This window comes from Camelus ferus, chromosome 3, assembly GCF_009834535.1.
Source record: "Camelus ferus isolate YT-003-E chromosome 3, BCGSAC_Cfer_1.0, whole genome shotgun sequence".
Taxonomy (NCBI): Eukaryota; Metazoa; Chordata; class Mammalia; order Artiodactyla; family Camelidae; genus Camelus; species Camelus ferus.
In genome coordinates, this window is record NC_045698.1 from 100373737 (window position 1) to 100389569 (window position 15833).

The 15833-nt window shown below is 39.8% G+C and overlaps 1 protein-coding gene across 6 annotated transcripts in view; it reads right to left on the reverse strand.

Moving 5' to 3' along the window:
* The window catches only part of NR3C1 (nuclear receptor subfamily 3 group C member 1), a 104256-nt gene that overhangs the window by 7039 nt on the left and 81384 nt on the right, over positions 1 to 15833 (reverse strand). For all 6 annotated transcript variants that reach the window (XM_032477024.1, XM_032477023.1, XM_032477022.1 and 3 more), the window contains exons 4-7: positions 14404 to 14520; positions 9338 to 9616; positions 8208 to 8352; positions 4452 to 4582 (exon numbers count right to left, since the gene is read on the reverse strand). In XM_032477024.1, the coding sequence (XP_032332915.1) occupies positions 4452 to 4582; positions 8208 to 8352; positions 9338 to 9616; positions 14404 to 14520 (672 nt within the window). The remainder of the gene's footprint in view (positions 1 to 4451; positions 4583 to 8207; positions 8353 to 9337; positions 9617 to 14403; positions 14521 to 15833) is intronic.

The window sequence follows — 15833 nt, forward strand, 5'->3', positions numbered from 1 at the left end:
CCCCCTTTTTTTTCCATTTTGTTGATGGTTTCCTTTGCTTTGTAGATGCTCTTTAGTGTGCTACAGCCTCACTTGTTTATTTTACTTTTGTAGACTTGGCTTTTGGTGTCTGACTCAAAAAATCAACACCAAGAATGATGTGAAGGATCTTATTACCGCCTATGTTTTCTTCTAGGAATTTTATGGTTTCAGGTCTTACGTCCAAGTCTGAGCCATTCTGAGTTAATTTTTGTGTGGCATAAGATAGTGGTCTAGTTTTCCCCAGCATCTTATTAAAGACTGTCCTGTCCCCGTTGTGTATTGTTGCACGTCTGTCTTTAATTAATTGACCATGTATGCATGGGTTTATTTCTGGGCTGTCAATTATGTTTCCATTGATCTGTGTCTGTTTTCCTTGGAATACTACACTGTTTTCTTTTTAATTGAAATATAATCAGTTAAAACACGGTATTCCCCATTTCCTTGTCCCATATCTTGTTAACCTTGCTGTTGTTCATTTCCCTTACCCATGTTGCAATTTTCCAATACAGTGCTGCAATTACTACTTTAAATAGTTCCTAGATCAATCAAGAAAAATGAAAGCTTATTTTCATCTCCTTCTCTAAAGCTTTTCCTTTTATAAAGATCCATGTTTCTGAGCTGTATCATCTTCCTTCACTCTGAAGAACTTTTTTTAACATTTTGTGCAAGGCAGATCTACGAGTGACATTCCCCATTTTCTGCCTGAGAAAGTCTTTATTTTGCCTTCACTTTTGAAGGATAATTTCACTAGACACAGAATCTTAACGTAGGTAATTTTTTTCTTTCAACACTAAATAGGTCACTCCATTCCCTCCTTGCTTGTATGGTTTGTGGTAAGAATTCTAGTATAATTGTTATCCTTGTTTCTCTGTAGGTAACCTGTTTTTTCCCTCTGGCCTTTTCCGAGATTTTCTTTCTGTCTTTGATTTTTTACAGGTTAACTGAAAGATGCCCAGGTGTAGTGTCTACCTTTCTTGCTGTTTTCTGTGCTTCCTGGGTCTGTTTTCATGTCTATCATTAACTTTGAAAACTGACTAGTTGTCATTACTTCGTAGATATTTCTTTGGTTCCTTCTGATTACTCCGCTACTTACGTTACACCTTTTGAAACTGTCCTCACAGTTCTTGAATGCTCTGTTGCATTTTTTTCATTCCTGTTTCTCTTTGAATGTAAGTTTGAACTGTCTGTTGACGTATGTTCCAGCTCAATGATTCTGTCCTTGGCTATGCCCAATCTACTGACGAGCCCAGCATGATGTTTCCATTACAGTATTTTTAATTTCTAGGATTTCCTTTGGATTCTTGGAGTTTGTACCTCTCTGCTTACAACACCCGTATGTTGCTGTGTGTGTTTTACTTTTTCTCTTAGAGCCCTGAACATACTAATGGTAGTTACTTTACACTCCGTCTCTGATCATTACAGCACCAGGGTCACGTCTGAGTTGGGTTTTGTCGCTTGTCTCTCTACACATTATTGTTTAGTTTTTTGCTCAGAGCTGGATATGACATGTGAGAGCTGAGGTAATTAGGCTGTTAACCTGGCTGGGATCTGGGCCGTGTTTAGCGGCGGCTGCAGCTGTAGGTGTGAAGCGGCTTCCGTTTCCTCTGGTTGCATCGTTCCTATTCTACTTTCTTCCTTGCTGTCCTTGCGTTTCCCTAAGAGCTCTTCACATGGCTGTGTCCTAGAGCTCTCTCAGTTGTACCCCTGAATTATCCTGGAGCTCTGTTAATATGGCGGTAGGGTGATGGGGATGTGGAATGTTTTACACCTTTATGGGTAAACGTCAGGTTTTTTTTTTTAAAGTAGGCCCGAGTCCCTGGGCTGTGACCTTTAGAGGTGTTACTGAGCCTTTTTTCCCTCCCCTCCCTGTATGAGATAGGAAGGTTAGAGGGAGCTGGAATGACTGACTTGCTTTTCCCCCCAGGTCGGATAAAGCTTTATCACAGCAGTTTCCCTTAGAGGACAGAAACATGACGGGGTCTTTGTCTGAGCTTCACCATGAGAACCTGGTGGAGCTTCTGGAGGGAAACCCAGGAAGTATGGGTAACAACCTCACTAAGAAGTTTTTAACACACCAGCTATTGTTCACTTGGTCTTCAATGATTCACCAAAATTATCACAACTATCGCTACCTTACTGGCTCCAGTGGTTTCTGTTCCCAGAAAGCTGATCTTGGCTGTGTTTCTCTATATCTGCCTGTATTCTTCACAATTTTTGCTCTGTGACCTCGCTTCTCTGATGATCTTAGAAAAGTCATTGATTTTGTTTGCTCAACATTTTCTTACTGTGAGGATGGGAGTGAAACTTCCAAGGTGTCTACTTGTCAGAACTGAAACTGGAAATCCACCCTCATCTTTCACTTTGCTTCCTTAGTTTAGTTTAAAAAAAAAATTCCTTTTTCTTGAACTGCTGCTGTTCTGGAAGGTTTCCATCTCTTTGTGTAATATTTTTTTACCTTTCATTTTGGATATTTGATTATTATTAGGCTAGAACTTTTTTCAACGGATGTACTATGAATAGGTTGCCAATGTGTTAGATAATGGTCTGCTTTGCTCGTTGCAAGTGGCCTCACTCATTCACCTCATTGTGCTATGTATGAATACTGTTTTTATGTTAATTGTGACATGAAAAGAGTTGTGAAGCAGTGTTTTAGTCCTCCATCAATCATGTCTTACCCTTGTTCATTTACATGAATACATAATACATATCCATATATAAATATGAATACATGTACACACATAGGCACCTTAAAAACTGTATTCTGGTTAATTTCTTCAGATATATATTTCACTTTAAATGTCTTCAAGTCCATCTTCTAATCTGCCTTTAGATACATGATACATTTTTTTTCAATGTCACTTGTGTTTAAACTAGCTAAATACATTGATCCACCAGGCTTTGCAGATACCCTCTGAGAGAGGCAGCTTCAGAGTGCAGTTTGCCTCTTTGGGTACTTGCCTATACTTGGTCTGTAATTTTTTCAGTTCAGTATTTTTTAGTGGGAGGTTAGGATACCTATGTCAGTGTTGTGTCAGAGTGGAATTCATATTATACCTGGTTTTAGGTATGTATTATCATCCTTGTGATTGTATTTTTTTTTTAAAGGAACCAATGACAGATACTGCTTCAAGTTACTTTTTCCTATCTAGAATGAAAAAAACATACAGCTCAGTGAGCCTGGTATGTATAAACCTTAAACCGTAATTTTTTTTTTTTTTTTTTTTTTTTTACCAATAGTATGTAGGCATTGACCTATACCTGGATGTTACCCATCAAAATCACGATTCATGGGCAGAACTTGAACTGTTTACTCCCTCGAGTAAAATCAAGCTCACTTCTTTAACAAGAGTACTTCTGCTGATAACCTTTAAAAAATTAGGTTTTTTAATGGGTTGTGGAGAATTCTCTTGCTCTGGTTGAAATATTATTAATACTCCTTAAATCCATTAATATAAAATAGCCTTTTGGAGAACAAAGATAGTAAGAGAGCATTAAGATGGATGTGTGCTTTGGAGAAGCTTCACTAGATAAAGTCATGGGCAACATCCAAGGCTCCAAGTTACTTAGGTACTTTGAAACCACAGTTACTAACGGAAGGAAGGTTTTTTTCCTTTAAATGGCAGAGGTACTTACTTGTATGTGAAAGAGGAATTCAGCCATCGACTCCAGTGTTGTATAAACACTAACCTGATCATTTTTACTGGAGTGGCCTAAAGTTTATAATACCAACTAGTTCACAGACCTTCATTTATTAGTTGTTGAAACTGCCACATTTTCACTAATACAGACCAGATAGTTTTCAGAAGCCTTCTAGTATGTCTTTGCTGGCTGAAACTAGTCTCAGTAAACTTCACATACCAATAAATTTACATAAATTTTCAGGATTGTTTTCTAAACCCTTGTTGCTCTTTTCTAGATAGATTACCTCTAACAGTCCTGCTGCAGTGCCGCAGGAAGCAACCGTCTACCAGTCATCAAGCACCCCTTCTGTAGGTCATACCTTTTTCTCCCACCATGTCTCACACACGGTAGCATTCATCGCATCATGAAAAATTCCGACCCAGTGACAGTGTAGTAAGTAGGGAAACAGAAGTCATCCTAGTTGGCTTGCTTTTTCCATGTCGTCTATAGTGGTATTGTCAAAGGTCACAGGAAAGGAGGAGGAAGTCCGTAGGCATTCTAGATCAGCAGAGACCTCCCCTATCCCCACCCAGCGGTTCAGATGCCTCTCCATTTCTCATTAATCTTGGTATCACTGGCTGTGCCTTTCTAAAATCTTACATTGTTGAAAATCCGCACTATCTGACTAACAGGAAGTAGCAGTAGACTTGGTGTAATTATGAGTGTTTTGTATACAAATAAACCTTTGTTTCTAGACGCTGGTAGTTCACATTTTGGACGTATTTAGAAGTGAAGAGGTGTTCACCAACCTGAAGAGAGGAGCAGTAAGGTTTTCATACAGAGGTACTCTTCGTAAGATACCTGAAGCCTGTGTAACTCAGAGGAAACATACAGCATATGTTTACACTGGTCATACATGCAGGGTAAAGCCATTCTCTGCCTGTGGAAAACAAATGATCAATGTTTGAGTTAGAAAGAAATAGTTTTTGTCCCCGTTAAAAAACAAAAGAAAACAAAACTTTTTTTGTTTTATTTTTTGCAAAGCTATGAAGTCATCTTACTGTTGCTATTAATGCTTATTCCTTATGGGTCAGGGTTTTGAAAACCTTTGCTTAACATAGTGGGGAAATGACTGTCATATATTTGTTGTATTTAAGTGTTTAGAATTTACTCCTAGAGAATTTATTGCTAGTTGTTCATTTAAATCAAGGTTTTCTGGTAGCATTTGAATCTGGCTAATTAGACAATACAGTTTTAAATCCTACCTATTTGAACATCAAGGTATTTTTTCCGCACAGCATTCCATTATAAAGACAACTTAGGTGTGATACTGTGAGTTATGCGGAGGGTCAGAATTAGAACCGGACTGGGCCTTCCGGTACCCCAGATCAGCCTGGGACTGAATATTTTTCTAACGAAAGGTACCAAGTAAATGTTCAATAGTTACTATCATGTAGATCTCTAAAGTTCTGTAACTTTTTAAATAACACTAAGAGCCCCAAACTGTGCCTTGTTCACTGTTTGTTAAGACGTGGTTTTTGTGTTCGTGTTTCTTTTGGAGTTTGACAGAAAGTGATCTTGAACTTAACAGAAAAAAAGAAAAGGTTATTATCTGAGTAGCATAAAGATACAAGAATGGGAAATAAGAATGCCCTCTTAAAAACTACTGTTTTTGTAAGCTTTCTATCCTACAATGAAGTTGAACACAGAAAAAATTTCTGTAATTCCTCCTGTGTAAGAACTACCAGGTTATGGTATAACTGTTTAAATGAGTGGTCCCAAAATCAAAACTCTAAATTAGATTCACTTTATAACACAGAAATATGTTAGTGTTTCATATAAATCTGTGCTTGTAGTTTTAATCCCATGAAATGATTTCAAATGGACTTTTAGAAAGTGACAGTAAGTAGTAAATATTGTCAATGATGTTTTCAGTTTTTTAAGCATGGATGGAGTCTGAAATGAGCAGCAAGGACTGTATTTATCAGTTAAATTTGATCAAACAGCTTGTATCTTGTTAAATTGTGATGCAGTGGTTCGAGCAGTTCTTTTTTTGGCAGTAGACAGGCCAGTTCTGTCTCAGAAGCAGATCCCTAAGAGTATGTCTGTGGGAGGTGTGGTCTGGCCAACCACATGGAGGTGCCTCTAACTGAGGGCTGGGAGAGATGACCCCTGGAATAGAGTTGGATGACATCATATGCTTGACATTCCTCTTGTCATGCTGCTTCTCGCTATGAAGTCTGGTCTTCACCTCTTCCTCAACTCAGATGATATCTCCTCCAGGCAGCCATTAGCCACCCTATCTCCAGTAAAAACTCTCATCACAATGTGAGAATGACTTATTTGGTGGTGGCGTGTGCCTGCCCGCCTCGCGTATACACGCAGTGAAGGCGAGGAGTCGTGGTGGGCTTGTTCTGCGCTAATGACGCACTGGGTGCAGAGGACGAGAGTGGTATTTGTTTTCCTCCTCTAATCCATTTTCCATCATGTTGTCATCTATTTGAAGCCATGATCCCCCTTCCTCCCAAACTGTCTTCTTCATGCTAGAATAAAATCCAGACTCCACGTCATGGCCTACACGATTCTGCCTGACTTGGCCCGTCCACTTCTCTCCACTCACACAATAGCCTTAGTGGCTTGCTCTCGATGTCTATACGTGCCAAGGTTGTTTGCAGCCTCTGTGACTCATCTCTCCTGGCTGAGCACGCATCTCTTCTGCCTGAAGTGCCCTGCTTTTCCTCCAGCTTCTTTTTTAGAGAGAGTTCTTCTATCGTGCCCAGATCCAAAGCAGCACACACCCTCTCACCTTTGTTCTCCCCGATCATATCATGGCTCTCTGACATAATTTTGGTCATTTATGATTTTCCTGAGTTGTATAGCTCAAGCTTTTAAAAGACCATCTGGCACTTGGTAAGTCCTGTAGCGTGCTGAAAAGTCGGGATCACCAATAGAAAAACAACATCAAGTTGAACTGAATAGTTCAGCCTCTTTTAAAATACCTGGAGCTAGTATCATCCGGTCTCTGAAAACACATATGATAATTTGGGCTAACTACATCATAAAGCAAGCCCTCCCATTAAATACTTAGCTCAAACAGATGCTTTTCTATAACCTCTGCCCATTATTTTTTGTGACTGGCATACCTAACAGAGAAAGCAATATGTGTGTTTTATCTTCCTAGGACAGCGTCTTAGGCTGTCCTCATTGTTGCCAAGCAGCCTTTTCTCTTTCCTCCATACATCCTCTGTTCCTCAGTTGATGCTGATTTCCAAACTCCTTGCCACTCTGGACATCCTTAAAGTTGTCACTGTTACCTTGAACACGGTATTCAGTTTTGAACACACACTACTTACTGGTGATGAAATAACTTAGAGTATAATGAGACTGTTATTCTGCGGACTATTAATGTGGCTTAAGATGTCAATATTTTTTTCTGGATCTCTAGTCAACAGCACCTGCAGCTCACAATTAAAAACACAAATCTTTCATTTTTTAACTCTGCCCAGACCATGGGTGTGTGTGTGTGTGTGTGTGTGTGTGTGTGCGTGCATGTGTGAATTCTGTGCTTGCATTCTAATTAAGGACGATTAGCTGTGAACACAAAGAAGTAATAATGCAAGGCAGACAGTGGTAAGAGCTAGGCAGATAAAGCAGAGAGGTTCTACAGGATGATGTGAACATCGTGATCTAGGGGTATGTTTGAAGAATAGATGATCTGAGTGGGAAAAAGGAGGATGTGAAAGAGGACGATGAGAGAGAAAGTGGAGGCCAGATTGTGGAAAGCCAGAAACCTTGCTGAGTGTGCAGTGAGTGGTCAGTGAAGACATCTGTGTCAGGGACACACATTATATGATCACACTGTGTGTTAAGAAGATAAAATGAGTCAACATGATGGAGGATACACTGGAGGTGGAAAACTAGTGGGGAAACAAATGCAGTGGAGGTAAGGGGAAGCGAACACCTGAAACAGGTCTCAGATAGAAGCAAGAACCTAGAGGACGAGAGGCAGCTGGTCTATCAAACCTTAAAGCTTGGTTGGTTCTCTCCCAGATAAAAAAAAAAAAAAATTGTCCCTATGTTCTTTGCTAGTTATAAACATGGAGCGAGCCTTGCTACGCAAAAGGATAGCCTTTGTCTGCGGGTCCGTGCCTCCCATCCCCTCAGCCCAGCTGCTCTCGTCTGTAGTTGTCCTACTGAGAGCAGGGTGCACGTGAATTGTGTCACGCTTTGTTTCCCGTCTGGAATGGGATTTCACAGTGAAAGCAGTGCCACAGTAAGGTTCCTTTTTACTTGGTGTAGACTTTACTGATCCCAAGAGATGTTCCCTGCTTAAAAAATAGCCTCAAGTATGTCCTGGGACAGTCATGATGCCACAAGTAATATGCTCTGCAGTACACTTGGCCTGCCTTCAGAATTAATAAACAACTCTATTTCAAGTTTGCCCAGTTCCAAGACAACTGGTAGGACTGACTCAGTCCCTGAATGATCACAATGCACAACAGGAGTCCATCAGGAAAACATCAGCTGGGTAAAAATACCCTGTGAAAACAGGGAGAACGACTTACTCATTAATAACCAGATCAGGAGCAAAACAGAGCAGGTTTGCGTTCGATTGTCTGTAGGATCTCCATCCCAGGGCGAATGCCATGAGGAACATCCACGAATACTGAAGTAGGGTCATTTGGTCATCCAGGTGTAAGTTCCTGAATCCTGAAATCGGAGACATGAAGGTCTGAGCAAACAGTCCAGTTATCAAAGAGATGATCGTCTTGCTGGGAACTGCCCAAGACAGCACTGGGGGACCCCTGACAGACAGAGGAAGTGAAGCACCAAGTAGGCAGAGTTTTCTCTGATCTGGCATGTTAGGACCAAAAAGCAAAAAACTTAAGAGTTCAGTCAGTTTTAACAGTTTTTGCCGACTTAAGTATCCACTAAATAAATGGTGTACTACACAGTAAAATAGAAAGCTAAGAGTCCTGGCCCAGGACGTTACTCGTTCAGTGAATATAAGTTGAAAAACTTCCCCTAATAGTTACACCTCTTTCCCTCGTGACAGAGCATGAATGACAGGAGGCAAGGTTACTTTATTCTTGTCTGTCTCTAACTATTGGTGTGAACTGAAACTTGTCAGTTCCCGTGTAACTGTGACGTCCGAGTTGACACTGACGTTGACTTCTGCCGTGCTACATCCAGTTTCAGTAGGGGAACTTTTATTTCACATTATGTTGAAGTTAAATTAACTAAAACTTACAGTCCACACGTAATTTTGAGTGAAGAGTTGAAATCATTTTCAATTTGAGTACTTTTTGACAGTGTTACTAGGTCTGTTACTAGGCAAGTTTGGAAAGAACCTGATTTTACAAGTGATACTTAGAAGAAATACTATACATTATTATGTCCTAGACTTCTAAGTAAAGGAATAGTGAGTAACCCTGGTAACTGTAGTTCTGATGTTACATTATCTCATCTGAAATCACTACGTGCTCCGAGTAATAATCTAAAAAGCAAGGAGCAGTGTAGAAGTTTTATCATAGACTCTTCACTCTTGCTTAGTTACCTGACCGTCATCATCAGTGCCCAGAACCAAGTAAGAGAAACGAGACGCGCCACGGGATCAGGATGATGAAGAGCGAGAGGGTTTCATTGAAAAAATGTTAAGGTTTGTGCGTTAGCTGTGTCATCTCTGACGTCTTACCTGGTATGGCCTTTGCCCACTTGACTGCCGCAATCACCTGCCGCCCCCCTAGCATATTGAGTGTGGTCATGAGCCGCCACGTCGTATCCGGAACAGAACTGTCGTACCCTGCGTATAACACCTCGGGTTCGATGACCTCCAGCAGTGACACCAGGGTAGGCGTGAGTTGTGGTAATGTTGTAGGAACTATTGTTTTGTTAGCAGGGTTTTCAGAAGTGTCTGGTGAGACTCCTGTAGTGGCCTGCTGAATTCCTTTTATCTTCTTCTTTGTTTTTCGAGCTGTGTGTATTAAAAAAAATACACAGAAATGAGTTGCCATGGGAAGGTCTGGGTGGTATCGTTTATTTAAGAGGTATTTTAACTTCTGAAACTATTGAGATGGAAAGAGGAGAAATCTTTTATATAGCAATGACGATAAAGTGACATGGAAGAAAAGAGAAATTTTTTCCTTGAAAGCAAAGGATCAAGAGGAACCCATGCATTTAACTTCCTTTTCCAATAAGCCAGTTACTTCATGCCAGTTATGCAGAATTGTCTTACAACACTGTGTTTAAACAATTTAAACAAATTACTTCTATGTATTCTTCCATAAATCGTCTCAGTTTCATTGCAAAGTCAAAATGGTCATTACCTACACAAGGCAAATTAGTTTGACTGTTAATCGAAAGAAAGAATCTTGTTTGTAATACCGCATCAGTCGGTCATGTGTTAGGGTTAATCTAAATTATGGTAATAAGTATAATGAAGAGAGTGATACTCCCTACAGGCTTGCACAGAGTCCCCTTTCTATCAAGATGCTGAGATGATACAGCAGATCACAGGCTAAAAATAGTATTAGTTCTGAGACTAAAAAATCCACTTTTTACATTTTTATGATGGATATATATATATATATATATATATTTATTTATATAAATCACTAGTGGGTACTTTCCCTCCTGTAAGAGATTTTTATCGATGACTCTGTAAACGTAAAGTTACCCATTCTCATAGTATGTAAAAAGTCACTAAAGTTATCTTTTATTTTTGACTGAGTTTGGAACAGTATAATCAAATGACAACAAGGATTCTGTAGATTTTTAAGGAATACTTGACGTAATTGGTTCCAGTGACAAAAGTATCATTCCTTGTTAGTTGATGTGCTGAAGCCAGCAAAGAATTAGTCTTCTTAAAAGGAAGTGTTCAGAGCTGCAAGGAAGGGCGAGGAGACTAACTGACCTTTAAGAAGAAATGTACCTGTCTTCTGCTGTGAGGTAGGCAAACCCTCTTGCTAAGCGGAAAGTGAATGCAAATTACCTTTTAGAATCATTATTAGATGCTCTGTCCCTAAAATGACCAACTGCAGTTAGTGGAGGACAGATGCAGTGGCGAGAACTATACATCTCAATGTCCAGTGTTGGGGAGGGGGGAAGTCTGTTGTTTACATTGAATAGAACGGTCCCATTTCTTACTGCACTCTTTGCTGCCACATTGAAGAACTGTTAGTTACCATTTGAAAGCAGAGAAAAAGGATCATGATCATTTATTTTACTGTGTTCTGTAGAAGAGAAAGTATGGTATAGTAGTAAAGAGAGCTTGAGTAGGAAAGCAGCATGTTTGAATTTAAATCCTGGCTCTGCCATTTTAGTAGTTGGGTATCTGTGCAAATTACTGCATGGGCCTTGATTCCTTCTTCTGTACAAGGAGGATACTGTTAGTACCTGCTTCTTAGAGTCTGTCTGTCCAGATTTAAGTCAGTTGACAGAATCGTTCCTGGCACACGTTAAGTGCTATACAAGACTGATGCTTGCCTCAACTGGTGGTGAAGTACGGTTGTAGAGTATTTTGAATTTGCATAGTCTGAGTCTGTAGAGGAGTGACAAAGCTTTAAAAAAGGAAGAGCTCCTTTACATAAAGAAATCCTCTCAACAGCCAAAGGCGTCTCAGTGACACCCAGATGTCAAAGTCATGATATGTACTTTGACAAGTTAACAAGGACATGCATGTCCCAAATGAATACACTGCAGCGATATTGTAAAAATCTCAATGAACCGTCAGTTTGCAATTTGTTTAGAACATATGTTCCTACACTGCACATTAGAAAAGAGAAGGACACAGACAAGATGGCATATTTTGAAGTCTTTTCTTATCCTCACTATACAATTAGTCTCTTACTGCTTACCTATACTCCTTAGAGAAAGAACTGGTTTTGAATTAAGCTAAGAAGCACTGGTGAGTCCAACTGTGTAAAGCAGAGCAGAGCAAGAAAAGGTACTAACAGATTTTCACATAACTTAGCAGGAAGTTGTTAATTGAATTAGTTAAACAATAACTATTTTAAAGCAACTTAGTTGATGAGATTTTACTGTAAATGAAGTTCTGGTTGGACTATAAGGATGAGCAGTCAATACATGCTCTGTACAGGAGTCTGTGATAGCTCCATTTTATTTTTAATAAAAGTAAAGTCATCTTGGTTTAAACCTTAGCTTAAATACCGGTTAGGAAATGCAATAATACCATAAGGCTCCTTGCCTGTAAGTTCCACTTAGCTCTTGATGGCAAAAATAAAGTTGTAATTGGGAATGATTACAGTATACCTTAAAATGAAAGAAGGATAAAACATTTAGGATCTCCAGGAAGAAACTCACAGTGTATGCAAATGCCAGGCACTCTGAGCAGTGAAGACGACTGCCTTGAAATCAATCTTGAGAATGACTTGGTATGGGGCAACAGTATCAAAATACACCACTTGCAGTGCTAAATTACATCTGTGGAGAGAACTGCTCTGAGAGAGTTGATGGCTTCTGCAAAATTACTCTGGGGATGTCATGAAGCTGCTTGGCTTAGGCAAAGACTCGAGCAAATGCGAACATTTAAAAAAAATTTTTTTTAAATAAGAAGAATATAGATGAGCCATGTGTTTCATACTTAAGTATTATGGCCCATCAAGTATTTCTGGGACACACATAGACTTCAAAGAAAGGTTTTATATATTACTAGAATAACTTTTTTAAAAAATGAGGCTTCCACGCTGGAAACACACGTATATAAAAAGTCTATTAACTTAGATTTTTTTTAAAAGACGGCTTTCTTTAAATTTTTCTACAAGTAGAATGACATTATCAACGGCATGATAGGTGCTACCTAATATCTAATACATGATTATAATGACAAAGTGTGTAGTGTAAGTGGACATAAGGTTAACCTTGGCCCGAGTGGAGAGTGTTTTTTATTTGAGGGTCCAAAATAACCTCGTTGAATAGAAGGTATAACCAAGACTAGCATGTTGTAGCTCTTGACAAAGGCTCGTAGGCCCAATTTCTGATATTTTACATGAGACCCTAGAAAAGCATGCAGTGTGGTTATTTTTTAGTAGTGTTTTGAGACATTGCATCTCAGTTTAAGTCGTACGTTTAAATTTTATTCATTCAAAAAAGGTGACTTTTCAACCGAAGATCTGATTAGAAATGGCAGTGATGATACACTCGATCATACAGAAAAAACAGAGATGTCATTCACTGCCTTGGTCTTCGAGTGAGGTGAAGGCCAAGGGCAGTACAACTGTTACTGAATTGTAAGAGGGAAGAGAAATGGGACACAGTTAGGCCATCAGAATCAGTACTTGATCTTTGATGCATCTTATTTCTTTTGAATAAGAAAATTCCCTCATACTTTGGATAGACAAGGAACAGCTGAAGAGAGCATTACATGTTGAAAGCTCCAAAGATGAATGTGAAGCTTGACGGGTAGTTGACCGGTAATGTCACCGGGTAAGCAGCCGCACTATAGTAGGGATACAGGCTGGCGCTGTTGCGGTCAAGTTCAAGCAACCTAGGCATTCTTAGAAGAAACAGGGTTAGGTGATGATGTCATGACTGTGTGTAAACATGGTAAAGAAAAGACTAATTTCATCTGTCTCTTTTGCTATGCAAGTAATAGGATGAAGTGAGAAGATCATGTTGTGTGTGTGGCTTGGGGAGTTAAGACTGTATTCACACCCGTCAATCTACTGAATAGCTCAAAACATACACGACGTGCTAAATAGCAGCAACATTTAGTCTCTCCTATCGAATGAACAGCATGGTTTCCATTCTCCCTCTAATACCAGCGTATGCAAGATGACTGTTTCCAAAGCACCAATCTGATCATGTCTCTGCCTTTATTTTCCACCTAACTCTCCCACTCGGCTTGTCTAAATTTAAAATGCAATGTTGCTTCTTGCAGGAATCTTCCCCGCCCTCCAGGACAGAATGCGGTGACCCTCCCCTCGTTCCCGTTGTCGCTCTATTCCTTTTGTGTGCTGTATGTGCTGTTTTGTGATTGACTCTGCAGCCCAACTAGATGGTCAGCTCCTTGAATACAGGTGCTATGTAATTGATTTTAAATACTGACACTGTTATAGTCATTTTATGTCTAGTGTCCACCTTGTTGGTGAATATCTGCTGAATCAAAATGCACATGGGTTTACAAGGCACCCCCACCACCACTTTGACAGAATTTCAATTAAAGCAAAATTCCAAACTCTTTTTTTTTTTTTTTTTTCAGAGAAAAGATTTTAAATGACGAGGTGAATGTTAAGTATATGATGTGCTATATAAGTAGGAATGTGAAATAAACTTAGAAGTCGTTTCGGATTCCTTCCTTACTCAAAAAACAAAACTATCCAATGTGTCCTTGAGGAGTCCCTCCTTGCTACCGATCGGTAAGAAATCACATAGACACACAGCACATACATACACCTATGTCAAGTAAGAGGTAACTAACAGAAAAGTGGACATGCAAAAATATCTGAGCAGTATTTCTAACCGTAGGAAATAGTTCTGATGTTGAGAAAAGGAGTAAGATAAAAGTAATGCTGCTTACAATACTCTAAAGTTCACGGTGACAAAATTTTCTTTCTTAGTCTATGGTCTGGGTATACTGAATTCACTGTGTGTAGTAAGAGGGGGTGAGTACACTTGAGCAGATCATGAAAGACTCATTTAAAAATTTCTACTTGTCAATACTTCATCTCTTAGATTTTAAAAAGGAAAACGATACATTTTTATCTGATGCAGAGAGAATTCCTTTTGGATACTTAAGATTACCTTCCAGGTTCATTCCAGCTTGAAGACATTTTCTATAGCGGCAGGCGGGGCAGTTTTTCCTTCGAATTTTATCGATGATACAATCATTTCTTCCAGCACAAAGGTAATTGTGCTGTCCTAAATGGGAAAGGAAGACACTGTTAAAATGTAAGAGGTCTAAAAGAATATTTTCATGGACAGGCTTTGTATTTTTGTTCTGGGTGGAACACAGCCCAGGATCAAAGGCACCGATGAAGGAAGGGACAGTGTACTTCTTTACATGCGTTACAGAGTGGAGGGGTCAGCCTCAAAAGTCTGTCTTACTGTGTTCGACAGAGTTTATTAAACTCGACTGCAGTATACATATAGAAATGGGCACCAATCGTAAGCGTACCGCCTGCCAAATTGTGATAGACGGGACGCTTGCACATCATCAGCTCTCGGATCAACAACAGTACCCCACAAGCCCTCTTCCTGCCCCTGTCCAGTCACTACCCACTGCACGGATCCTCTTTGTGGATAAACGGTTCTTTAAATGGTCTTTAAACAGTTTCTTCTTTTTAACGAAAGTTAGAGTATCTGTGTAATGACTATTTGATTATGATTTCTGACCTAATGTGAAGGAGGAGTGACAGAGGAAAGTGGTTTAAAAATATTATGAGAATCCTAAAGGGAAAATGACTTTAGTTCAACATGATGTCACCATATGCCAACAAAGTGTGTTCCGCCCTCCAAATACTGAACGAAATGATAGGTGAGCACTGAATCTTGAATGTTAAGGCTGCCGGGTGCATCAGACTTGGCAAAGTGAAGAATTGTATCTTAGGGATATTGGATCATTATTTCACAGATAGTAAAATGTAAATATGAAAGGTCGCTACTGCTTAAAATCTTTTGGCACACAGTATTCAGTAATGTGTTCAGAGGTTAAGATGCAGTTGTCACCTGGCCAAAAATGTCAAGGAAAGTTTAAAAGGAAAAGAAGGAAAGTGTTCCAACCCCCTCCCTCCCAACCCCGGACCCCACCTCCCAAATCCATCTGTGTAGTTTTTTTTTTGTTGAAGAAAACGATCGGAGGATCCGCTAGCCTGGCAGACACGGAGGGCGCCGCCTCCACGAGGCCGGCACGTCCCGTAGCTAGAGTAGATAATGAGGAGTCCATGCCCACGATACCAGAGGGGACGGTCTTCAGAAGACTTCAGGGCGTCTGTCTTCTCAAGTAGATCATATTCCAGGAAGAGAGAAGAAGATCGTAACTATGAATTTGCTCGGCAGAATATACCTAGATCAGACTTCTGGGAAAAGACCGTTGAGGCATAGGCCAACCCTACCCTTGACTTGGATGAAAACATACTGTATTTTTCTTGTTCGTAGTATGGTAAGTCACAGTGCTCCTTGCAAGCGCTCGTTTTGGGGAGCTGGTTAACAGTATCAGGTTCAGTTCTTTGTGA